At 43.9% G+C, this 27,489-nt stretch overlaps 1 protein-coding gene across 1 annotated transcript in view; it reads right to left on the bottom strand.

Moving 5' to 3' along the window:
* TOP2B (DNA topoisomerase II beta) overlaps window positions 1-27,489 on the bottom strand; it is a 777,593-nt gene that overhangs the window by 220,541 nt on the left and 529,563 nt on the right. The window contains 1 exon segment of the mRNA XM_029589448.1: window positions 2,227-2,422. Within this exon segment, the coding sequence (XP_029445308.1) occupies window positions 2,227-2,422 (196 nt within the window).

Raw genomic sequence — 27,489 nt, 5'->3', positions numbered from 1 at the left:
CATAAGATTCCTTATACCTTTTGTCACAATAAAGGAAACTATCAAAGTATTCCTATGTAATACATCCAAAGTTGAATCTTCCAAGAAATTAGATAAGTTAGATGGTACTGGAGGTTTTTTAAATAAAAAATAACACGAATTTATAGATGGCATTTCATCATCTGTGTATAACAATACATCTTTAAGATATTTTTTAAGAGAGATATAAGGTAATTCACCCAACACCTGTGGAAAATTGGTAATTCGGACATTTAAATGTCTAGCCTTATTCTCTAATAATTCCAATCGTTGAGATATGGCAATTTGATCTTTAAATCCATTACATTTAACTTTTGAATCGTTTTCATATCTTCTTCATTTTTATTTACCTTCTTGGATATCTCTGAAAAGTTTGTCTGGACTAACTGCAACTTCCCTTGATATTCTAATGTTATTGTGTCCATTTTTTTCTCCAACCTATTCACAGCGCCGCTCAAACTATTCACTGCATCCCAAATTGCCTCAAGGGTTACCTTTTCAGGCCTAGTTGTCATCTGCGCTAGATCTTCTATATTCGGGGAAGAGACTCCCTCCTGCTCAGTCATTTCTTCCCTGGATTGGGTCAATGGCTGAGCAGTCTGTTCCTCGGAAGCGCGTTGGGCCGGTGGTGGTCTACTGTCCGGGCTTAAGGATGCCTCATCGCAGGAACTCCTCATCTCTCCTTCTAGAAGAGTTCCAATGGAGTCATCGGTTCCTTGCTTCCCCAGCTGGGTCAAGAATTTATGAATCTCTAGTTGCGTTGAAGTTGAGGGAATGGGTTCCGGAGGGAAAACCCGGATTTTCCCTTTCCTCTTCGCTGGCATAATAATGATCCAAATAGAAATTTAAAAAGAGTAAACTTGACTATGCAGCTCGTTCCTTATATTGAATTAGGGAAACATATTAGGGCTCAGTCAGGCAAAGTTGGGCAAAGTCGTGCAAGCGGCTTCGATGACGCGCCGATTCGGCGACGCGCCAGGGGGTAGGCGCTGTTCTTCCGGCGCCTCCCTCTGACGTCGGGGGAACCCGGCGTCCCGATCTCTCCACCGGCAAACCAGAGAAACAATTTCAAAAGTCTCACCGCGGTAAGGTAAACTCGAATAGCCTCGAGGGATCTCTTGTGGGGGCGCTTTTTCTAGCGTTCTTCCGGCGCCTCCCTCTGACGTTGGGGGAACCCGGCGTCCCGATCTCTCCACCGGCAAACCAGAGAAACAATTTCAAAAGTCTCACCGCGGTAAGGTAAACTCGAATAGCCTCAAGGGATCTCTTGTGGGGGCGCTTTTTCTAGCGTTCTTCCGGCACCTCCCTCTGGCGTCGGGGGAACCCGGCGTCCTGATCTCTCCACCGGCAAACCAGAGAAACAATTTCAAAAGTCTCACCGCGGTAAGGTAAACTCGAATAGCCTCGCATAGGGCCATACTTAAATGAGGGAAGGAGAATTAATCTGTCACCTCAGGAGCTGAACAACAGAATTTTTTTGTTCCTCCAGTATAACCAGGCCTTCGCTTGCAGCACAGGAAACGTGTCCACCACCTGCTGGAGACAGAGAATACTGGCAGGCTGGTGTCAGCACAGGAGTGACATCAGCAAGCCTGTTCTCCATCTCCATCTGCTGGTTGGCATGCATAACACACTTGTCCGAACTGGTCTGAATGGATGAAGAGGAATTTCTATATTTTATTTCTTACTTGTTTGCTTTTATTTTATATGATTTCCTCACAAGTCTGGATTTATGATTTTGATGCCCATAGGCAAAGTGGCATGATGGTGCCTCTTTGAATCTTGATTTGCTCATAGCCCTAAAGCAAGCAGAAGCAGGCTCCTATTTGGCCTGGATATTTGGTACACTTAGCAATTGCCTATGTTCCTATCCCTAAATCCAGCCCTGTTTCCTCCTAGTTAATCCACAGTCTTAAAATTTATACCTGCTTATACAGTAATATAGTATATTGTATACTGATGAAAGGAAAAGTAGCAAATGTGTAATTCAAATTTCAATTGTTTTCTTTTGCAGAAACCCTGAGTTAAGTCAGTTTCAAAAGACTACAATGATTTCCTTTAGATATGAAAGCTAGGCAAAAATAGCTGAACCATCCATATCAATCAAGTGTATATTCTGTCATATATTATTCCTAATAGTTCACAAGGACATCTTATAATGATTTCAATTTTATTTTATTTTTTTGCACATCTTGAGTACTAGATTACCTATGGTGATCTTCCCCTGGATTTTCTCTAGAATGAAACGAGCTTGATTGTTCAGCTTGGCAGCCTCTGCCCCCAGCATTCCCACAAGCCACTCTTTTCGTAGACCGTAGTAATGTAACCTCAGATCAAAAAATTCCTTCAGAATATCCTGCACTGTTTCGTATTTCTTCAGACAGCCCATATGATCAAACAGTACCTACATAAGACACAAAACTGTTAGTGGAATTTGCAAAATTAGTTTTCTTTGGACATCTTATCCATTTCTTCCCCAATTCACAGACTATGGGGCAACCCTTTATTTCCTTCAAACAAAAGTCTAGTGCTGAAACCAATTTTCCTTTAGCGGGTAGATTTGGGAAAGCCAGAGCTTATCCCTGGGAGCGAAATATAAGAAATAAATCAACTATTGGGGACGTGACAAGTACTTGTGACCTGGACAGGCCACTCTTGGAGACAAAATGCTGGGCTCGATTTATCTTAGTCTGACCCAGCATGGTGCTTCTTATGTTTGAAGTTTATAAAACAAAAAAAAAATATCTAAAAAAAAAAATGTGCATACTTGCCATTTACGCTTATATATGCTAGGTTTTCCATGTACAACCTTTAAAAAATTCATCCCTATGTATTTTGTACACCTTTTGGTAGGCATTAACTATAATTAATACTAATACATTTCCTTTCAAAATGACTCTGATCTCTCTCTTATATATCCTGTGCATACAGGGAACTTACATGCCAAAAATACTTTTTTTCTTACCTACTAATTTTCATTCCTGGAATACCACAGATCAGTCCAGACTTCTTTATTTTGCCTCCCTGGCAACAAATGGAGACAGAGAAAAAGGTTTCACTGACACCGCCCTATAACTTAGTGTGCCTTCTGCAGTCCCTCAGTATTGACCTGTATCTAAGCCAAGATGAATATACAGAAAACCATAATTTTAGTCCTAAACCCCCTTAACAAGTAGGAGGAAGGTGAAGCCTCAAAATGGAAAATCCTTTCCAACAATAACAAAAGGAGATCATTGAACCCCTCAATGAATTGACTCTCCCAAAAGGGTAAGACTCTGGAGAAATCTGTAGTATTCCAGGAACAAAAATTAGCAGGTAAGACAATTTTCCTTTCCTGTTCATACCCAGATCAGTCCAAACTCCTGTGATGATACCAGTTTTGGAGATGGTTTTCAAGGGTGATGAGTCAGACGAACTGAATGAAATCACCGTGAACATGGAAAATGTAGTAGGTCAGATTGACAACCTCCAAATCCCCCTCAGACTACACACATCATCCAGACCCATCAGAGAAGCTTACAGAGGGTCCCTGCTCATTCCCCCTACCAAATCCACACCATCTACAACTCAGAAATCGGGCCTTTTCCACGGTGGGCCCCTCTCTCTGGAACACATTACCACCTGATCTCAGACTAGCGCCATGCTTATTATCATTCAGAAAAAGGCTTCAGACTTGGCTATTTAAACAAGCCTTTCCAGAGTCTAATATCCATTAACAGTCCATTGCTGCATAATATAGACCATTGCTGCATAATGTAAATACTGCTTATTGTAAATATTTTACTTCTGTATAATTTTCTTTAATTATTGTCTCCTTCCTCCACCAGTTCTAGCAACCCTGTTATATTGTAACTTTATTGTTTTTTATGCACTTGTTATATGTACGAAGTTACTGCACCCCCTGAGAGGCTCAAAGGGGGCCGCATTGTTATGTGTAAACCGGCATGATATGATTGTATCATGAATGCCGGTATAAAAAAGCTCTAAATAAATAAAATAAAGAGTAGCAAATCACCTGGACCGGATGATATGCATCCTAGGGTACTGAAGGAACTCAAAAATTAAATTTCTGATCTATTAGTTAAAATTTGTAACCTATCATTAAAATAATCCATTGTACCTGAAGACTGGAGGGTGGCCAATGTAACCCCAATATTTAAAAAAGGCTCCAAGGGCGATCCGGGAAACTATAGACCAGTGAGCCTGACTTCAGTACCGGGAAAAATAGTAGAAACTATACTCAAGATCAAAATCGTAGAGCATATAGTAAGACATAGTTTAATTGGAACACAGTCAACATGGATTTACCCAAGGAAAGTCTTGCCTAACAAATCTGCTTCATTTTTTTGAAGGGGTTAATAAACATGTGGATAAAGGTGAACCGGTAGATGTAGTGTATTTAGATTTTCAGAAGGACAACAAAGGAGGTAGATGCCAAGGTCTTTTTCAATTCTTAATTGAAGTGGAGACGTGTTAAAAAATATACAGCCCAGCTCTGGCCGGGTTTCGCCGTTTACATAACGGCTGCCTCAGGAGCTTTGATATGTATTTCTGGACTCAGGATTACTGAGCAAGCATGTATGCTTGTGTCCTTACAGATCCTGGAGTGGAGACCCAGATCTGTAAGGAAAGCGTAAGGTGCTTATAGAAGAATTGAATCCACATGATTAGTATTTACTTTCATAAGAGATAAGATTCAAAGTTACTGTGGATCACAAATGCACAGATCCGTCTGATGCACAAGCATTGATGCTCTAGTCGGATGGGAATATGAAGGTATGCCCCGGAGAGATCCAAATAGGTCAAATTTCCCCGATTGTATGGCCACTATTACTGAGGGCAATGTTTCCATGTGAAAATGCATCACCCACAGATGACTGTTGACACCTTTGAGATCCAGGATGGGAAGAAAAGAGCCATTCTTGGGCAGAATGAAATAAATGGAATATCGGCCCATATTTTCTTGAGACATTGGCACTGGAACCACAGCCCTCAAACTGAAGAGCCTTGCCAATGTAAATTCTACTGCCTGCTTCTTCTGTGGTGAGTGGTAGGGAGACACCATGAACATGTCCTAGGAACACTGCGAAACTCCAGCGCATATCCTTCTCGTATCACTTCCAGAACCCATTGATCCGATGTGATCTCAACCCACCTCTGACAGAAGAGACAGAGGCAACCCCCTATCTCCTGTTCCTGGGGGAGGGTCGGAAAACCTTCATTGGGAGGGTCAGGAGGTTCCACTACCTGAACCCACACCCTTTCTTGGCAGTCAGGGATGAAAGGAATGAGACCTACCAAAAGGTTAAGTTCTCTGAAGGGTTGTTCCCCTATAGGGTCAAAAACGCCTGGATCCTCTAGTACGACCTCTCATGTAAAGAGAGTGGCGTCTATTTCTTATCCTCTGGCAAATAAGGAACCAAAGATTTTCCCCACTTACTAGGCGGTTTTTCCAACTTGCTCCCAAATAATAGCAAGTATTTAAAGGGCATTTTGTTAAGGTTAGCCGTGGAGATCACATTGGCTGACCAATTTCTCAGCCATAACTGACACCTGGCCGCTACTACAGAAGCCACTCCTTTGGCTGAAGAGCTGACCAAATCACAGTCTGCATCTGCCAAAAAAGCAGCAGCTGGCTCAATAACTGCACTGGAGTTCACCCCAGAGTCATCGACCTCCTGGAAGAGAAGCAAACAAGATCGAGCCACTAGGGAACAACAAGAAGCAATCTGCAAGGTCAATGCCACTGCATCAAATGCTTGCTTAAGAATAGACTCAATCCTTCTATTATGAGTATCCTTCAAGGCCGCTCCTCCTCCTCCACGGGAATAGTGGTCCACTTGTAGACTGCACACACAAGAGCATCTATCTTCGGAAAACGTAAACACTATCTTGCCACTGGATTCAGTGGGTTTAGGCCTTCCAAAACCCAACCCCTTTGAAATTAGCCTCTGGGGTACCCCACTCAAAAAAATTAATTCTTGAATGGCTTCCATCATGGGAAAAAACAAGAGTCCTTACGCAAGGAAACCAAAATGGGATTTTTTTTCAGCTCAGTCACAGTGTCTGCCTCAGGAACTCCGAGCATTTTCAAGGTCTAGGAAATCAGAGCTGGCAGTTCATCTTTATGAAAAAACCATAGCTTAGTTCTATACTGTTCTAATCCTGGAGGAATTTCACCATCCTCAAGGGAGTCAGGATCAGCGGCATCATCTGTGCCATCCGGACCTCCATTGGGAAGCCCCGCTACCACTCCAGCAGTACTCCAGTGCTTAACAGTAGGTACCGGCAAGGTTTCTACCTGTGACTCTGCTCTGGGAGTATTAGAGAGGACTGAAGATTGTACCTGAAGAAAGGACTGCAATCCCTGAAAAAACTCCACCCACGAAAAAACCATCCATTCCAGGAGGTACTTGAGGCATACTCAGTGAGCTACCATCCCTTGCTGAGGAATCAGTTAAGGGAGTTCCAAAATCAGGTGGCCCACCTGAACAGTCTGGGCCCTGGCCTATATCCGGCTGGGAAGAGCCAGGCTTAGTGAAATCAGAGGAAGGCAATTCTTCCTGAGCCTCCAAACAGCACTGGCACAAATTAGCAGGCACTCCTGACTGAGATGCCCGAATATGACGGCAGCGCAAAGAAAGGCGCTTAGATTTCTTAGGCATAGGCACCATTATGGCAGATAGTGCGCTTGAGTGGCAGCTGGAGGTGTGCGTCTAGCTTTTTTTAATTTTACTAGGCGTCCAACCTAGGCGTCCAAAAATTAGGAGTCTCACAGCTATGCATCCCAATGCCTAGGCATCCAAAACTTAGGTGTCCCAAAAATAAGCACTGTAAAACAATTTAGGCCGGATTTTCAAAGGCCTGCACATATAAAACCCGCACATGTTTGCACACTGAAAGCCACGTGAACACTCCGCTCCAACTTCAAGTTAATTTCCTGGCTGTGAATTTCTTTCTACGTCGACAAACATGCCTCATACTAAAAGAAAGGCTAAACTGAAGTTTCCTTCTGTTACCTCGAATATGAATTTGTCGCAAAGAAGTATACCAGAGTGTTTCGCTGCACCCCCAACTACTCCCATTGAGAGGACCGCTGAGGGAGGAGATCTGGAGCGAGGTCTCGCCTTCCAGGTCGAAGAGATCTCATTAAGCCCTGGAGCGCCTCCCTGGCATTGGTGAGATATTGCCAAGGAAGATGATGGGGGAAACCGAGAACTTGCCATAGTAGCAGAGAATCTCCGGAGAGAAAGGGGAGAGAGTGAAATGACCACAGAGAGAAAAATCGGACTTGCAGGCATTAGTGGAAATGCCTGCTCGTGGAGCCCTCGGAACCTCTCCCCTAACGCCTGTGGAGGCGAGCACGTCGATAACTGAGGATTCTGACCGGAACAATGCACAGGATCCGGGGACAAACCTCAGAGCACAAGTTGGTGAAACTATAATTATAAAACTGCCTATAATAACTTTGTAAACCTTATGGAATCTCATTGTCAGATTAGATTCATCGATTTCCTCTTTGACTCAAGCAGTGATAGAAACAAACAATGAGATTAAGTTGAATTCAGATTCTTTGAAGACCCAGGAAGGGAAAACAGATTTTGGATTCTCATCTTACTCAAGTTGAAAAAATTCAATACCAGCAAATGCAGAGTGAGAGAGAAGTTGTAAGAAAAATTGAAAATATTGAGAATATTACCCGTGCATTAAACTTGAGAATACTAAACTTTCCAATTATTAAACAGATAAATCCGGTTGATTTATTTAAGAACTATGCTTCTCAAGTTTTGAAGATACCGGCAGGGTGTATGCCAGTGGTTGTTAAGGCCTATTATATCCCCCAAAAGAAAAAACATGGAGGGAATGAAAGAGGAACTACCACTGTTGGAAGATTCAATTCATATATCTGAACTACTTCAAAATTCTCTGGATTTGGAGATTAAACAAAGAGGGACTCTTTTAGTGAACTTTGCCTTCTCTACAGATAAAGAAAATGTATTGAGATTTTTCTTTCGATCAAGATTATCTACTTTTTATGGTCAGAAAGTCTGGGTTTACCCAGACTTAGCTAGAAATACACAGATGCGAAGGAAAACATTTTTTGCATTTAGACAAGATTTGCTTAATAAAGGGGGGCAGTTCATGCTTAAATACCCATACAGATGTTAGTTAAATATAACAATGAGAATTATATCTTCACCGACCCGGACCAACTAAAAGGGCTCTTGGGTTTGTAAGTTGAGCATCCGACATTATATGTAAAGTTAGATGGTTCAGTGTGTACATATATTGAAATTTACCTGAATATGCTCATAATTCCTATGTCAACCTCCCCTTTTATTTTGGAGACTGGAGGTTGCTATTTGTGTTTAATTAATAATATTTTTCTTAATGTATATTGCTGTCAGCTCCAATAATGCTTAAGCAAGAAACTCTTGTTAAAAACTTTGTTAAAATGCAATAAAAATAAAAAAATAAAACCCACTCATGTTACAAAATCGGCACGTCCATGTGCATGCACCGGGAACCACGCGCACAAGGACACGTGCATCTTTTAAAATCTACCCCTTTAAGTGCACAATACAACTTGTGCATACAGGTATGCGTGCGGCCACTTAAGGAGCCATTTAACTCAGATGCACATAATACAAGGCCCAACTAAGCATCCAAAAACTGGACGCACATGCCGAACAGACAATCCTGTAGAGGGCAGCCTAAGCACAAAATGCTGTTGCGGCCTGCCACATGGTGCGCATTGAAAAAGCCTCAGAGTGGGGCCTAGCCTCCAGAGGCTGCTCAACCCGCCAGGCTGCCCATGACGTTCAACTCCCATCGAGCGGTATGCACGTCAGAACAGTGCCAAACACAGAGACTGGGAAAAAAGGAGGAAGCCCTACGCTACAAAAGTTTCCTTTTTTCTCTCTCTCTCTCTCTCTCTCTCCCTATATATATATATTTTTTTTTAAACTTACCTAAGTTCACCCTTACTTGTCTGAGTACAGAGAAGGTCTCAGCTGTGGGAGGAGAGGGTATAAGTCATCACCGCTGTGCTGGCTTCCTGCACCCACTGCCTTTCAGGCGCTTAAGCAGCTGAGTCCACGCCAGCTGAGAAACCAGGGCACTCGAGAGACCATGGAAATCACCTCAGGAATTCTCAACTGTGGGAGGGACCTTTTGGTATCACCGCAGGAGAGCGGAATGAATGTAATATCCTTAATTCTCCTTTTTCAAAATGAAGCAATCCCCAGTAGGGAGATGCATGTCCACCATCTATTGGAGACTGAGAATACTGGCAGGCTGATGTCACTGCAGAGGTATATGTACAGTGATGTCAGTTTGCTTCGTCGCCATTTGCTAATAGAGGTGCATAACCCACTTGGTTCTGGATTCATCTGACTGGATGCTAAGAAAATTATTTTTTTTGCACAGGGGATAATAGCCAATAGCCTCATCAACATGAATTTATATGTGATGAGTACTATTAGCTTCACGGGGGGTTGGACGTGCATTTTGGATGCACTAATACCCTTATAGCATAAGGGGTTATGGACGTGCGTCCAAAATGCGCATCCAATCACGGGTTAACCAGTGCACTCGGCTGAGCGCACTGTATTTATTGGCCTGTGGGTTATTTATTTATTTATTTGTTTTATATACCGCAGTTCAGGTAACAATGTTACTAATCACTTCGGTTCACATTTCAACAATTACAATGACAATATAACAAATAGATTATAATGTCTTACATAGAACAGGGGAGATGAACTTGGAGAAAATTAACAAAGAACTGGGAGAGTACAACTTATGTACAAATAGTTTAGAAGACCCGTATGTGAAGTCAATAGAGCTGTCTTGGAAAGACCTAGAGTCACTGTTATGACATTCGTTTGGAGAGGCAGGTGCGTATAGGAGAGTATTTTTTTTGAAGGAAGTAGCGAGGGTGTAGAAGGGAGTAGGGGGGGAAGAGTTAAACCGTGGTGATCTTAAGAGTATAGAGGTTATGAAAATGCTTGATTGAACAGCCAGGTCTTAAGTCTTTTTTTGAAGGTGGGTGTCGATTGTTCGAGCCTGAGGTCCAGAGGAAGAGAATTCCAGTGTAAAGGGTTAGTTGCCTTGACCACGTCTAGGGGCAACAGATTCCATAACTTGATTCTGCGTTGGATGAAACAATACTTCCTATGATTTGTTTTAAATCTTCCGGTTGTTAGTTTCATGGAGTATCCCCTAGTCCTAGTGTTATTTGAAAGAGTAAATAACCCATTTACCCGTTCCACCCCACTCATGATTTTACAAATGTGTATTATATCCCCTTCTCAAAAGACTCTTTTCCAAAATAAAGAGCCCTAATCTGTTTAGCCATTCTCCATAAGGGAGCTTCTCCATCCCCTTTATCATTTGTCACTCTTCTTTGTACCTTTTCCATGTCCACTATGTCATTTTTGAGATGGGGTGACCAGAACTATACACATGGTCGCACCATGGAGCTATACAAAGGCATTATGATATTCTCAGTTTTTTTCTCTATTCCTTTCCAAAATTCCGAATATTCTATTTATCTTTTTGTCCATTGCCATACACTGAGCCAAAGATTTCAAAGTATTATCTACAAGGACTAAAAGGTCCTTTTCATAGATGATGACTGCTAACATGGAACCCAGCGTTGTAAACTTGAAGTTGTGATTATTTTTCCCTATGTGCATTACTTTCCACTTGTCGACATTAAATTGTATCTGCCATTTAGAAGCCCAGACTCCTAGTCTCCCATTTTAATGACTGAAAATAATTGTGTCTCGTCTGAAAATCTGGTCACTTCACTTGTGGTTCCCTTCTCCAGAACATTTGTGAATATGCTAAATAGCACAAGTCCCAATACAGACCCCTGGGGTACTCCACTAGCAACCTTTCTCCATTCACAAAAATTGACCATTTAGTCCTACCCTCTATTTACAGATTTTTATCCAGTTACCAATCCACAATAGGACATTGCCTCTAATCCCATAATCTTCTAATTTCCTGATGAATATCTCATGACTAATTTTGTCAAAAACCTTCTGAAAATCCAAATATACTATATAAAACTGTTCACTTTTGTTCGCATGTTTTTTTACACTCTCAAAATAAATCTAGTAAATTAGTAAGGCAAGATTTCTCTTTGCAAAAACCATGTTGACTCTCCCCCATTAAACCATGTCTATTTATATGGTAAGTAAGAGTTTGCATGCAAATATACACAAGTAAAAAAGGACAGTCGAGGCATTCTGCGGCAAAGCCAACATATACACAATTTGGTATATATTTGCACGTATCTATACGTACACTCGAATGTTACAGTGCACATTGACATGCGCTGGTTATAAAATACTAGGGTAGATATGCGCACAGCTATATACACATTATATGGAGCTGCATGCAGTTCTTTAAAAGTTATCTTCACAGGAGGTAAATTTCAAAATAGAAGTACATACATGTTTACCTCTATTTTGTGCAGGTAATTTTTATAACTGCAAATCAAGTCTGTGTGTAGATCTAATCCCCGCCTCCAAGAAACTATCTCCATACTGTGGGTAAAACTATACATCTAATGCCACTGTATGCATGAATTTACCTACATATTAGGGTGCCAATTTTCAAAGGGGGAATTTTGTAACATTGCATGTAAGCTAGCCAACAAATAACTGCATGTGTTACATCAATTTTTAAAGCAGATTTACACACACAAATTCACTTTGAACATTATCCCGGCAAAACTATGTGCATGCAATTAAATCTGTTTGGTGTCTAAAAGAATTTACATGTATACTGTTTAAAATCAATAAATATGTGTGTGTCAACTCCACTCAGTCTCTACCTCTTGGAACACTTCTCCCCTATGCACGGGCCAGATTTTCAAAAGCATTTCCACATGTAAATGAGTTTTTTGAAAACTGCGCCAGAGGGCTGGGTACATTTATGTGCATGTGGAAGCAATTTTGCGTGTACTTTTATGTATCCTTGACATAAATGTTCCCGGGTACAGCGTTAGAGTGGGGAAACTATTTGCACACATGCTTTCACACATATCCATTTCATCTGCTCCCAAGCAGGCATAAATGTGTATATGCCACGCCTGATTCCACGCACATTAGGGTGACCCATATTTTTCAACTTTTGAAATTCTTTGCTCCTAACCCCTAATCTTGCTCCAATATATAAAAAGTGCTCCTTGCAAATTTCAGCAAAACTGAACTATTTTAAGGTGACCCCGAAAGGCTTTAAAGTTTCAAATTTCACTGAAAATTAGTATTGGAGAAATTACTTGCCTGATAATTTCATTTTCCTTAGTGTAGACAAATGGACTCAAGGACCAATGGGTATTGTGCTCTCCTAATAGCAGATGAGAGACGGAGTCAGATTTCAAAGCTGACGTCAGCCTACATATACCCGTGCAGCATGCTTAGCTCTTCATTATTCTCTTCGAAAAGCCAGTGTGGATATATGTTGCTTAATACTTGATTACACTTGAGAATACTTGATTAACCTTGAACTGGTTCAAGAGATTATATATATATAAAAACATTTTGGCACTGGAGACCGCCAGTGCATTGAAACAAATGCTGACACCTAGGTAATTGCGGGTGTCTTAACATAGAGGTAGGCTGTGGCTTACCCGTACAGTCTCGAGATTGATATCAGAGGTGCTCTATTTCTGGAGCAGCCGTGGGTAGGATGCTGAGTCCATCTGTCTACACTAAGGAAAACGAAATTTATCAGGTAAGTAATTTCTCCATTTCCTAACGTGTAACCATATGGACTCAGGACCAATGGGATGTACAAAAGCTACTCCCCTTCCGGGTGGGAGGCTGCCCGTGGTCCACTTAGTGCTGGCCTTTGCAAAGGCTGTATTCTCCCTGTACCGGACATCCAGGCGGTAGAACCTGGAGAAGGTGTGTAGGGAGGACCATGTCACCGCCCGACAGATCTCGGCTGGTGAAAGCAGCCTGGTTTCAGCCCAGGAGACTGCCTGGGCCCTTGTAGAATGCGCCTTGACCTGTAGAGGTAGTGGTTTTCCTGCCTCTATGTAGGCAGCAGTTAATGACTTTTTGATCCAGCGGGCTACGGTCGCCCGCGATGCCGCTTCCCCTTGTTTCTTCCCGCTGTGAAGAACGAGCAAGTGATCAGTTTTGCACAAGGATTCCGATCTCTTCAGGTATCGGACTAGGATTCTGCCGACATTCAGGTGGTGAAGGAGGCATGAGTCTTCTGAGACCCTGTGTTCATGTGGAGATGCTAAGGATATGGTCTGGTTCATGTGGAACTGGGAAACCACTTTCGGAAGGAAGGTTGGTACCGTACTGTGGTATTGTGCCCGAGGTGAACCTGAGGAACGGTTCGACAGGATAATGCTTGAAGTTCGGAGATGCGCCAAGCTGAGCATATTGCGATCAAGAATGCTGTCTTTAAGGTCAAGAGGCGTAGGGACAGATCGCTTGTTGGTCTGAAAAACTCCCCTGCTAGGAAGTCTAGTACTAGGTTGAGGTTCCATAGAGGCACCGACCACTTTAGTGGTGGCCGGAGTTGTTTGACTCCTTTCAGGAAGCGAGACACATCAGGAAGAGTTGTTAGTCTGATGGCATCCACTTCGAACCTGAAACAGGCCAGTACTGCGACTTGAACCTTGAGGGAGTTGAGAGACAACCCCTTCTGCATGTCATCCTGTAGGAATTCTAGGATCATAGGAATCTTGGCTGTCCTCGGAAGGAGGGAACGGTCTTCACCCCAGGCTTCAAATACTCTCCAGATCCGTATGTAAAACAGAGATGTGGAGAACTTGTGTGCTCGGAGCAGGGTGTCAATAAAGGCTTTTGAGTAGGCGCGCTTCTTTAGGTTAGTCCTCTCAAGGGCCATACCGTAAGAGAGAATCAAGCTGGGTCTTCGTGGGAGATCGGTCCCTGCTGAAGAAGGTCCCTGTATGGCGGTGGACGCAGAGGATTTCCTGCCAATAGTCTTCGCATGTCTGCGGACCATGGTCTTCTAGGCCAATCCGGGCAACTAGTAGGACTAGTCCCCTGTGGTGCGCTATCTTATGAATGACCCTGCCCAGTAGTGGCCAGGGTGGGAAGGCGTACAGGGGGTTTTCCTCTGGCCAGTTCTGGACAAGAGCGTTGATTCCTTGAGACTGTGGTTCTCGTCTGCGGCTGAAAAATCTGTGAACTTGGGCATTGATACGAATTGCTAGGAGGTCCATGGCTAGGGACCGCACCGATTCACTATCAGCTGGAAGGCTGTGTCCGCCAGCGACAATTCCCCCAGGTCTAGGCTCTCTCTGATGAGATAATCCGCTGAGATGTTGTCTTTTCCCGAGATGTGGGAGGCCGAAATCCCTTGCAGGTTTGTTTCCGCCCACTCCATGAGAGGGTCTATTTCCAGAGACACCTGCTGGCTCTTGGTTCCTCCCTGGCGGTTGATGTAGGCCACGGTTGTGGCATTATCCGACATGACTCTGATAAGACTTGCCTCGGAATCTGTGGATGAATCGCAAGCAAGTTAGTCTGACCGCTCTAGCTTCCAGGCAGTTTATGTTCCATTCTGCCTCTTCTTTGTTCCATTGTCCCTGGGCTGTTAGTTCCTGACAGTGGGCTCCCCACCCTCACAGACTCGCGTCCGTGGTGAGCAAGATCCACTTCAGTGCGGATAGGTTTACGCCTCTGTTTAGGTGTTCTTCCTGTAGCCACCATTGAAGCTGATGCCGAACCTCTGTAGGTAGCTGGAGGTGAATTGAGTAGTTCTGGGACACTGGATTCCATCGTGATAATAGGGAGCATTGTAGCAGTCGCATATGGGCCCTTGCCCACAGAACAACTTCCAGTGTTGATGTCATGAGGCCAAGGACTTGAAGGTAGTCCCATACCTTGGGGTGAGCCGAGTTCAACAGGTTTTGCAATTGATCCATCAGTTTCCTTCTGCTTGGAGGGGGAAGGTAGACCTTGTCCAGCTTGGTATCGAACCGGACTCCCAGGTATTCTAGTGATTGGGAGGGCTGTATGCAGCGCATGGCTGTGTTCATGACCCACCCGAGCTCTTGTAGTAGGTTCTTGACTCTGGTGGTCGCATGGTGACTTTGCTCTGATCAGCCAATCGGCCAAGTAAGGATGTACCAGAACTCCTTCTATCCTCAGTGCTGCCGCTACTACCACCATAAGCTTGGTGAAGGTTCTGGGAGTGGTAGCTAGTCCGAAGGGTAGCATTTGAAATTGGTAATGATTGCCCAGTATCGCAAAGCGCAGGAAGCGCTGGTGGTCCTGATGCACCAGGATGTGAAGGTAGGCTTCGGATAGGTCCAGGGAGGTTAAGAATTCTCCCGGTTGTACCGCCATTATAATGGAGCGTAGGGTTTCCATGCGGAAGTGTGGTACCTTCAGGTAACGGTTGATGGCCATGAGGTCCAGGATGGGCCGGAATGTTCTTTCTTTCTTGGGAATGATAAAATAGATGAAATAGTGGCCAGTATTTTGTTGAGACGTAGGTACCGGAGCTACTGCCTTCAAGCTGAGTAGTCTTGCTAGTGTGGTTTCCATTGCCAGTCTCTTGGAGTTGAAGTGGCACGGTGATCTCATAAATATGTCTGGGGGGATGCTTTGGAATTCCAAGGAGTACCCCTCTCGAATGATAGGACCCACTTGACTGATGTTACTTCGAACCATCTTTGGTAGAAGAGGGTAAGTCTACCCCCTATGTCTTCTTCCTGTGGATGGGTCTGCGTCTTCTCATTGTGGGGCAAGGCCGGAGCCTGCCTCTGAGCTTGCTCCTCTCTTAATGTGCTTGTTCCGAAAGGACTGAAACCTTCCTGAAGTACGAGGTACTTGGGACTGTGTGTTCCTGTAAGGTTTAAAACGCTGCGATCCTCTACCCTTGGTTCTTCTGGGGGAGGAGCGCTATGTTCTTTTCTTCCTGTCTTCAGGTAATCGGGGTACTGGGGATTTGCCCCATTTGTTGGCTAACTTCTCCAGTTCGCTCCCGAACAGGAGACATCCTTTAAAAGGCATTTTTGTGAGGTTCACCTTGGAAGTCGTGTCAGCCGACCAATTTCGGAGCCACAATTGTCTTCTGGCCGCCAGTGCGGCGGCGACACCCCTGGATGATGTGTGCACGAGGTCCGCGGTAGCATCGGTGAGAAAGTAGACCGCAGGTTCCAACGCTTCTCCGGGCGTGGTAGCATCTCTGGAGAGGATCAAACAGGAACGTGCCACCAAGGCGCAGCAGGAGGCAATTTGTAGCGTCATTGTTGAAACATCAAAGATCTGCTTAAGGATGGCTTCCAGCCTTCTGTCTTGGGCATCCTTCAGTGCCGCTCCTCCCTCCAGAGGAATTGTGGTGCGTTTTGAGACAGCAAAGATCATAGTGTCCACTTTAGGGAAGCGTAGAAGTTCCTTGGCCATGGGTTCCAGCGGGTTTAAGGCTTCTAGTGCCCGTCCCTCTTTAAAACAGGCCTCTGGAACATTCCATTCCAGGTCAATCAGTTCCTTGATGGGCTCCAACATAGGAAAATAGCATGAGGCTTTATGGAGGTACACCAACATGGGATTCTTTTTCGGTTCCAATGTAGGGTCCGTGCCTGGGAGACCCAGTGTCTTTATAGTTTAGGACACGAGGGGCTGGTAATTCGTCTTTATAGAAGAATCGGAGCATGGTCTGGTATGGTTATCTATTTAACCCTTACCACCTAACTTCCTATAACCATCTCTGGTAATCCATAACTATTACCCATTGTCAATACAATTTGCCACAGAAACTACTGCTTTGACTGTCATACAGTTATGTAAATATAATATGTAATATAGTTGCTATCTATATAAAGTTGTTGAAGTTTGCTGTATCCTCGTGCTATTACACTCACTTGGTCCCTTAGACCGTTCCTCATTCTCTCCCCGTTCCTTACAAATCCCTGTTAATTGTAACTTTATCCTTCCTTTCTCCCAACTAGTTTTTGGCTCCCCAGTTATATGTGAACCGATGTGATATTCATTTGAATGTCGGTATATAAAAGTTATAAATAAATAAATAAATCCCTGGAGGGATTTCCCCTTCATCCCATCCGGGATGCTCTTGGTTAGGAGAGGCATGTCTCGAGAGCCTCGGGAGGTGCTGGGAAGGACTTGTGCTTCTGGCAGAGTTTGAGGTAAGTGGACAGCCAGGACTGGTTGTGCCTGGACAAAGGTTTGCAGCCCTTTGAAAATTCCACCCAGGAGAAGGTTCCTGGGTCCATGTTGATGCCAGGAGGGATTGTAGTGGTAGCCCCGAGGAACTTTCCTGTGGGGGCGCCAAGTTGGACATAGTTAGGTCCGGGGTGCCATAATCAGTGGTTTCGGATTCTGCCCCTGACTGTGGGAGGTCTTGATTTGGTTCTCTCTGATTCTGGTCGCACTGCTGGCAGAGGAGGGATTCTAATTCAGGCTGCGCAGCTCTCAAGTGGCAGGCTGGGCAAAGGAAAGGTCCCTTGGCCTTCTTGGATGATGGTGCCATTATTTGTGCGCATGTAGGGCTTAAAAACTCATCCGTGCAAGATTTATGCACGCGGATGCTCTTAGTTGTGCGCATTGAGAGCGCAGAAGTTATGCGCAGTACTTGCGCACAAGTTATGCGTGCAGGTGGCAGGCTTTGTGCGCATGGCACAGTTATGCGTGGAATTGTCCGTGTGGCCTAGTTGTGTGCGCCGCTGTGCGCACAACTCAGATGTGCGTGCAGTTAAGCGTGTATCCATACGGACACGCTCAAGTTAGGCGCCTCAGGCTTCTAGCCTGCTCCGTGTGTACAGACGACAAGGGGAGGAAGATGGCGCCGACGACCCCAGCGACAAGATGGCGACCCCCCCGGAGGGTCTCCACGTGTGTGGACCCTCGCACCAGATTGGGGCCTAGCCAGAGGGAGGCTGCTCAACCCGATTTAAAACCTCGTCGGAGGAAGGTCGGTATGGCTGCTTGAGCCTTGGAGACCGGAGACTTAGAAGTAAAGGTTTCTACTTTACCTGGTCTAGGCGCTTTCTGGTCACGTGCCGGGCGGTCTCCAGCTGCGGGGGGAGAGGGAAATACCTTCACCGCCACGCTCGAATCTGCACCCGCTGCCTTTCAGCCACCCTGGGGGCTACGTCCATGCCAGGAATCGGCCGGCGGACTAAGGCTCACATTTGAGGGATATCGAATCGACCTCAGGAAAGTCTCGACTGGGGAGGGACCTTTTGGTTTCACCACAGGAGAAGCGGGGCTCTCTTCTTAAAGGTAAATTTTCTTTCTTCTTTCTTGTAAATGTTACACTACTCTCTTTTGGATTGTGTCCGCATCTGCTATGGGAGACTGAGAAATACTGAAGAGCTAAGCATGCTGCACGGGAATATGTAGGCTGCTGTCAGATTTGAAATCTAACTCCGTCTCCCATCTGCTATCAGGAGAGCACAATACCCATTGGTCCTGAGTCCATCTGGCTATACGCTAGAAAATTCTTATTTAAAACTTTGTATTTCATTTTCAAACGCTGTTTGGGAAAATAATAGTCAAGCATAATCAAAAGACAATTTTATTTATAACTTTTTTCATACAGTTATTTACATGAAATAAAAATTAGCCAAGATACTGAGCAAAACTGAAGCAAAAAAAAAAATCCATACTTCGCAAAATAACGTCTAAAATGGAAATAACAATAAAAATGTAATAAGAAACCAGATTTTACTGCACAATCTATTGCTTTTTTTTTTTTTCGTTCTTGGTCAGAATATTCTGATATTCTTGGATTAGCTTCACTCCTCTTTCAGCCATGTCATTAACTACTACAATGCTTTTCAATGCTTCCAACCCACATTGGAAGTTGAAATCATCTTTCCAAGTAGATGGGAAGATTTTTAGAAAATTTGTGTTTATTGTAAACCTTGAGAAGCACATCTTCGATTCTGCGGAAATAAAATCATAGAAGTGTTTTTCTTTTAAACGTTTGAGGTCTTCACTACTAACAATGTACCGTTTTATTTGATTTTCTGCATCACTGTCTTCTGTAATTATCATTATAGTAGCCATTTTTTGCTTAATGTCTAGTGGAACTTCATCAAAGAATGTGAATGCCGCAGTTTCTGATGAGAGATACCATAAATGGTTTGCAAATTTTTTCACAGCAGCACTACTAATTTCTGGATCTGCTAGGAACCAGGCTCAGAAATAGAGTCTGATAAGAAAAATACATGTTCTTCTGATTGAATTGTTTTCTTTTTTGGTCAGTTTAAAATGATCTTGGAATAAATATATTTTAAAGGCATAAATAGCCTTTGCCATCCACCGAGTGTGGCTCACAGCTCCAGGAATGCAAAATGAGACTCATTTTGGGGGAGTACCACTGAGGAAGGTCATGGTCAATTCTAATAATTTGTGGTAATCAACCCTATGCTGTTTATGACGTAACTGCTCTTGTACAAATTCCAGCATACTGACACAATCATCTTCGGTGACATCTCATATCCCACTAAGGTATTTTTTTGTCATCTATGGCCGACAAGGTTTCCCTAAATCTTTTAAACAAATTCACATCTGGTCCGGAAGTTGGACCCATTACCGCACCAAAACTACTTCTCAAGACTCATTCTAAGATGTGATGTTGACCCGGAAGGTAGAGTAAATCACAATCAAACATTTTCTCAAGGTATGTACAGGTACCACTTATTCAACCAGTGTTGCTTGCTGCTATATCAAAACAGAATGCCTGTATTTTTCCTTCTGTGCCTCATTTTTTCACTGCTTGGTAAATGGCTACAGTCTGAACTTCTCCTGTAGATGTTGGAATTTCAGGTATACCTAATAGTTATTTGTCGTGAAAAGTAAAACTTATGGCTAATCTATCCACCTTTCCCACGCCAGATAAAGCTGGAAGCAGCTTGCTATCCCAGTGTGCAATGTTTTTAATCTGCTAGATTAAATTTTCCTTTAATTTCTTCTCTCTGTTCCCTGAATTCTTTCCACTGATGTTGAAACGAAGTACAATTAGGGGTAGATTTTAAAAAGCATTTACTCGAGCAAAACTGGTTTTTGCTCGAGTAAATACACTTTACTCAAGTAAGTGGGCTTTTCAAAATTGCTACAATATATGCCATTGAATTGTCCATAGGATTTACTCAAGTAAGTGCACTTTACTCGAGTAAATAGCTTTTGAAAATTGCTACGATAGTATGTCACATTTACATGCGTAACTCCTTTGAAAATGACCCCCTTAATAATTAAGTTTTCAGTGTTACACTTGAAAGCTTCTGCTGCAGCCATTAGAAGATGAACCGCATTTCGGTCAGATATTTTGCATCTGTCTAGTGCGTCAGGCAGACGTGGAGTGAAAAAATCTAGTGCACCTCTAATACCCTAAGTACTTGGTTCACTCACTGTCATGGTTTCACTTGAGTCTGGTTGTGTATCTTGAGCAGGATCATTAGAATGTTGGCTATCTTCTTCATCTTCACTATCATTGCTTGACAATGATGGTAGATGAACCACGACGTTTCATTCCATTTCCTCATAAGTTCTCTTTCTTCTTTCCGTTTCTTTTTCTATGCGCTCCTGTTTTTTTTCTTCACTGGCTTTAAATTTGCGATCAATGCCAGCCATGAAACCTGGCAGTCCTTTCTTCCATTGCAATAATAAAAAAATGCTTATCCTCTTCATTCTTAAAGATGTTTAATGCATTCTCATGTGCAGCATCGAATAAGTCATCTAATTTATTCAGGAATTTCATTTTTTCACTTCCACAAACAAGTTTCTACCCAACCGCTTCTGTAAATCTTGCCATTCTTTATGTAGTGAAATAACTTTTTCAATGCAATGATCAGTTAATTTTGGGGGAATCCGTCCCTTTTCCCAAAAAAGAAGGACTTCTTTTACAACTAAGGTCGCACTTTCTTTGATAATTTAACAACACGTAAATTGAAGAAAAGAACACTGAGTACTTGTCGATTTGAAGGTAGTTTCGCTCCTACAATTTGATTTGTTATGTTTCCAATGAGGCTACATTCGTAATCTTTCCATAAGCAGTGCGATAGTCTTGAATTGGACTGTGATGATGTTGATGGCATTATATCACACAAATGAGCTACACTTCGCAAAGCACAAACTCACTAATACGAGAACTTGCTAAAATCTTAAACAGAACTGTCACTTGAAATCTGAGTGAACTTAGAAAACTGCCTTACTGGCTGTAAGACTTGAACTGAACTGACAGAGTTGTTGAGTGACCCCATCTATATATAGGCCTCAGAACTTTCTTGATGGTTGTAGAACCTTCTAGAAGGTTCTAGATCCTTCCACAAGCTTCCAGAAGCATTTTTTATTGCAAAATCAATTCTCTTTCAATCATATTCTATACTTCTTTCAAAAAAAAAAGTTTGATAAAGAAGATAAAAACAGTTTAATATAAGAAATCGATTTTGTTAAAGTCTGAAACTTCATGTCCTTTGGGGGCTATTTTAACATTATCTGACGGAGCTGAAATTTTACACAGAGTACTTTTACACGGATTGGAACAATTTTGGGGGTTGGGAGATGAAAAATATTTCAGTTCACAAAATCAAATAAAACTAAGGGCCACCCTGATCACACCTATTTATTTTCCAAGCGGACTTATGCACCTTGAAAATTCTGGCAGAAGTTCATTTGTATTTTATACATATGGACTTCAGCCACATGCAGGTTGTTATAAAATTATCCTCATAAGGATAGTAACTTTAAAAGGAGCACGCAGGTGTGCACATATGCAGAAATTTTAAATCATCAGTGAAAGAGCTTACGTGCTATTTACACCTAGTGCGTGTAAGTGTGCTCCTAATTTTAAGCAATTAGGAATTTGTTGGCTTTAACGCACACAGCTAAGCACTTTAAAAACATGTGTGCAGGAAGGAAATAGCCAGTTGGATCTATTAGTCCACCAGTTTTCCCAGTCTATCTTTAGGTCATCCATACCCCTCTGGTTCTTCAGACTGCACTCCTCCCATTTTAGCCAGACCTCTTGGCCAGATATTTCAGGCCTAAAATGACTTTTCTTCAGAATTACACCTCATCAAGAGGAAAAGTAAATAAGCGCAGGTAAAAGCCCAACATGCATTACGGGCGTGGGATTTAAAATTCATATTTACGTACAGAAATGTTGGTCCCACTGCGGAACGTCCCTTACATACCCTTACTCCACCTCTTTTTTTCCAGGCATTGGGTTGCTCACACACTCATAGACTCACATAATTGGGCCATTTTAAAATAGAAGTTGCTTGCGCGTAGCCCAGACACTCACATATATGGGCCTTTGAACACGAGCAACTCTTAAAATTCACGCGGACACCACCTTCGGAAGAAACAAGGGTACCCGTATGTAACAAGATCCCCAAGTCTGAGACATTCAAAAAGGAATCTCTACATGACAAATGCCTGAAACTCTGAAATTCTTTGGGCGGAACAAATTGCCATGAGAAAAACAACCTTCAGAGTGAGATACTTCATAGTTGCTCTGTTTAGAAGCTCAAATGGAGCTGCTCACATCCTCATCAGGACCAAGTTCAGGTTCCAGGAAGGACAAAACATCCACACTAGGGGATGCAAATGCTTTGCCCCTGAATAAATCGCACCACCCTTTGCAGCTTGCCATGAAGACAGCCCAAAGCCTCCACTTGCACTTTGAAGGAGTTAAAGGCCAAACCTTTCACCAGCCCTCTGTAAGAAGGTCAAAATGTGTGTCACTGACACCCGAGAAGGCTTCACTCCCTGGATCCGTACATCAAGACTTCCAAATCCTCTCATAAGCTAAGGAAGTGGATGGCTTTCTTGCCTGCAGCAGGATGGAAAGGACATCCTTCAAATGTCGTTTCCACCTTAAAAGCTTTCTCTCAAAAGCCAAACCACAAGACAAAAGTGAGTTGCCTGATCAGAAGATATGGGACCCTGATGGAGAAGCTTTAGCAGATGACCAGTCATAACGGCCCGTCTATCACTAGATGAAATCCGCAAACCATGTTCGCCATAGCACCTCTGGCACCACTAGAATCATCTCCCCTGTTCTATCCGCCGCATTACTTTGCCCACCAGCAGCCATTGGGGGGGGGGGGGGGGGAGACACGTAAAGAAGGATTCCCCAGAGGTCAAGGTAGAACTAAGGCATTGACCTCTTCTGCTCCATGTTCCCGCCTGCGACAGTAGAAATGAGGCACCTTGGCATTCCGCTGAGACACAATTAAGACTATTTGGGGAATGCCCCATCTGCGAAGAACGAGCTGCATTGCTTCCTCTGACAGCTCCCACTCTCTGGGAGCCAGCCTCTGACAGCTGAGAAAATACACCTGTGTGAGCTGCTACTAACAACACATGCTACTCCTCCCAGAGAAGCAGTTCCTGGATTTCCTGGGCTACCACTTGACTCGTTTCCACCCTGTTGGTTGATATAAGCCACCGGCCTTGCATTGTCCCGACAGGATTCACAGTAGTTGATCGCATAACAGAGGCAGAAAGGCATGTAACATGAAACCCCCTCGTCCTCATCTCTCTAACTGACTGATAGACCACAATGCCTTGTCCTTCGATCACTGGCCTTGGGTCAATTGATTCTGGCACACCGCTCCCCATCCAGTGAGCTGGCATCGGTGGTAACTACCACCAAATTTGTTACCTTTAAGTCCTCCCTGTGACTCAGTTGGTTGGAACTACCACTCAATTTGTAACCTCTAAATCCTCCCCATGACTCAGTTGGCCCCAACCAAGCCACCATGAAAGACTGGACCTCGCAAGCCCCTCGAGTGGCAATGGAAGATGAAAATGCTCCAAAACGGATTCCACCAGATAAGAAGAACACTCTGCAGAGGCCACATATATGCAAACACCCAAGGGACTAACTCCAAGGTTGATGCCATAGAACTAAGAATCTGAAGGTAGTCCCAGACCCTGGGCACCATGCACTATAATAGACCACGAACCTGCATCTGCAGTTTGTGCATGTGATCCCTGGCGAGGAACATTTTCCCAATCTTGGTATCGAAGCATGCCCCCAAGAACTCAAACACCTCAGAAGGAGTGGGATGACACTTTGCTAGATTCACCATCCAGTCCAAGGAACCAGAGACACTGCCTGTCAGTAGAGGACTTCCAACTTCACCCAAATAAATCAGTTGTCCAGATATGGGTGAACTAATATGCCTTCCTTCCTGAGGGCCGCTGCTACACCACCATCACCATGATAAAAGTACATGGAGCCGTCGCCAATCCGAAAGGAAGAGCACAAAATTGAAAATATCTCCCAAAGATCATGAACCTCAGAAATCGCTGGTGATCTGAATGTGTAAGGGAATGCTATGAATGTAATCTGAATGTGTAAGGGAATTTCTGACCTCCTTGGATGTGTAAGGGAATGTGTAAGTACGCTATGTGTAAGTACGCCTCTGTCAAATCCAAGGAGGTCAGAAATTCCCCTTTGCGCAGGACCGCAATGACTGAGCACAGGGCTTCCATTCAAAAATGAAGAACTTTGAAAGTCATGTTTATCTTTTTCAAATCTAATATTGGACGAAGGAGCCCTCCTTTTTTTGGTACCATGAAATAAATGGAATACCTTACTGTTCTCCACTCCCCTATAGGTATGGAGAAAATGGCTCCCAGCCTCTGCAAACTGTCCATGGTCTCTTGGACCACATGCCTTTTGGCCAAAGGGGCACAAGGGGAGACCATAAACAAGTTTCTTAGCAGATGAGCAAATTCTAAAGTGTAACTGTTTCTTATCACGCTTAAGACCTACTGGGCCATTGTGATTTTGGCCCACTCCTCATAAAAGAGAGTCAGATGAACCCCCCCGCCGATAGACTGAATAGAGGAGTGAACCAGACTCACTTCATTGCAAGGACTTAGCTCCACTAGTGCCCTGGCCAGAGCCATTCCTGTTTGGGTTTCTTCTTCAAAAGGACTGGTTCTAGGACTGCTCTTTCCCAAATCCATTCCTTTGGGCCCCAATTGGAGACCTACTTTGCTGAAACCTCCTATTAGCCCAAAACTGGAAACATCCAGGAAAGAACCCCTTTCCTACCTTCAGCTTATCCTCTGGCAATCTATGCCCCTTGGTCTCTCCAAGATGCTTCATTAGCTCTTCTAAGTCTTCCCCAAAGAGTTTTCCCTTAAAGAGCAACACTCCTGAGACCTGGACCAGACATCCGCCGACCAGTTCCTTAACCAAAGGAGATGTCTGGCCAAGATCACTGACATTATAATTCTTGAAGAAGTTCTGATGAGGTCATACAAGACATCCACCCCATAAGGCCATCGCAGCCTCCAAGCGCTCTGTTTTGCCGCAGATGCAGATACCGGTTTCACAGCCTGCAACTGTTGGACCCAGCACAGGCTAGCCCTCTGCATAAAACTGCTGCATACTGCAGTCCACATACTTAACACAGACAACTAAAAAATCTTTTAGAGATGAATTTCCAACATCCTGACCTGCATATCCTTCAGTGCCGCTGAACCAGCCACCAGAATGGGGATCTACTTTGTGACCGCTGACACTGACATCCATCTTCGGAAGCCTCAAAAGCTCAAGTGTGTCTTCTGCAATGGATACAACTTATCCATGGCCCTTCTAATCTTCAAGCCAGTCTCTGGAGTGTCCCACTCCTGACCACTAACCTTTTTACTGTCTTGTGAAACAGGAAAACCTTCGTTGGACTCCTTAAGCCATCCATGACCAGGTCCACCTCTTCTTGGTCAGATTCCTCTCATGAAATCTTTATTCCCAATTTTTTCAGAAAAAGGGGAATCGGGGACCACATTTCTTTGTGGAAGAGATGCACCACCTTTGGATTGTCACCTTCTGTGACTGGGACTTGGTCAAGTCCCTCATCCGGATCTGATCCATCAGGAGGATGATCCACACCAGGAGAGGGGTCTGCTGGAAGAACCTCTTCCTCTGAATCCTGAGTCACCCTCTGGGCTGTTCGGGTGAACAGTCATCCTTACGACTCTCCGAATCCTCGAAGAACCGTTTCTCTGCGAAATCCTAGATCTCTTCCTGGGTGCCATCCAAGGGACTCCTCTGTCTAAGAGACCAACGGCTCTGCAGCTTTTGTGGCCAAGTAAGCTTTGTGCGTGAGTAGCACAACTCAGAAAAGCAAGCCGATCGCCGGAATCCCCCCCAGAAAGTCCTCATCTTTGCCAGAATCAGCTTCATGCCTTTCCTTGGGGCCCTGTAAGGCCGGGAACAATTGTAGTGGGGAATCCCTCGACTCCCCCCCCCCAGGTCTTGAAGCTGCAGCTGCAAAGGCAAAAATGGCCACCATTCCTGTACTAACCAGGAAGATACCTGCGGCCTCCTCAAATGCTTCAGACCCTCCCCTTTGAGCTGCCTCTGCTTTTCGGGCACTGCTGCAGTCTGCTCTGAACTGCCTTCCCCACCACAGAGGTGACCAGAACAGAGGCCGCTCTGCGAAAGTCAAGCATGTAAATCGCTGTATGAACGGTAGTTGCTACCGCACGCCATCCTCCAGCCACGCTGGCCTGCCCACATGGTTTGCTGCGAGCCTCCACCGGAGCACAAACATCGTTAACCTGGGATCCCCGCAGCTGCAGAATCAGCTCCTGCACAACTCTACCCCTCGGTCCTCTTCTCACAAAAACCAAAGTTTACTTAACTTTTTTTTTTTTTTTAAATGAAACTTTAAACCCTCAAAAAAACCCCAAAAAAACAAGAACAGCTACTTCCCTGGTAGCCCTGAAGAGAATGGCTGAAGAACTGCAGATCCCATGAGCCCTCCTGAGGGAGAGGGAACTGGCACCACTAGCTGTCCACCCCCTGCAGCAAAAGGACCGAGCTTCACAACGATCCCTAACCCCCTGCTTATCCAACTGAATACCAGGAGGGATGGCCCCACCAGGACCTACCAACTTCCTGAGAGGGAATCTTCTCCTTTTATTTTTTTTAAGCTAACTCAATTTCCAGACTGCAGGTTTTGTACCTCTACTATCTGCTGGAGCAGAGAAATACTGAGGGACTGAAGGTGGCACACTAGGTTATAGGGCAGTGTCAGTAAAACTTTCTGTCTCTCCATCTGCTGGAAGGGAGGCAGAACCCAGGATCTGGGTATGAACAGGAATAACAGAACTTGCCATTACAACCACTGAGCACCATAACTTTTTTATTTAACAGCGACTCAGCTATTTGAGGGGTAAACTTTAAAATTCAAGGTATATTTAGCTACAAAGTCATTAAAAGATGATATTTATTTATTTAAAAACTTTTCTATACCGTCGCTAAGTTATATACCATCGCAACGGTTTACAAATAGGCACATAGACTAAGGTTGGTAAATCTAGGATATCGTACATTCTAACAGGTGCCAATAAAGTTCGGTTACAATTTCATAAATAAAATCATTATTTGAGTAATGTTGGTCAAGTCCAGGTATATTATTGAGTTACTATCTCTTTGAGATATTACTTCTTAAATGTAGGATTGAGTAAA

Source organism: Rhinatrema bivittatum, chromosome 2, assembly GCF_901001135.1.
Source record: "Rhinatrema bivittatum chromosome 2, aRhiBiv1.1, whole genome shotgun sequence".
Taxonomy (NCBI): Eukaryota; Metazoa; Chordata; class Amphibia; order Gymnophiona; family Rhinatrematidae; genus Rhinatrema; species Rhinatrema bivittatum.
The sequence above is the reverse complement of the archived record's forward strand: the minus strand, read 5'-3'. Positions and strand labels throughout refer to the sequence as shown.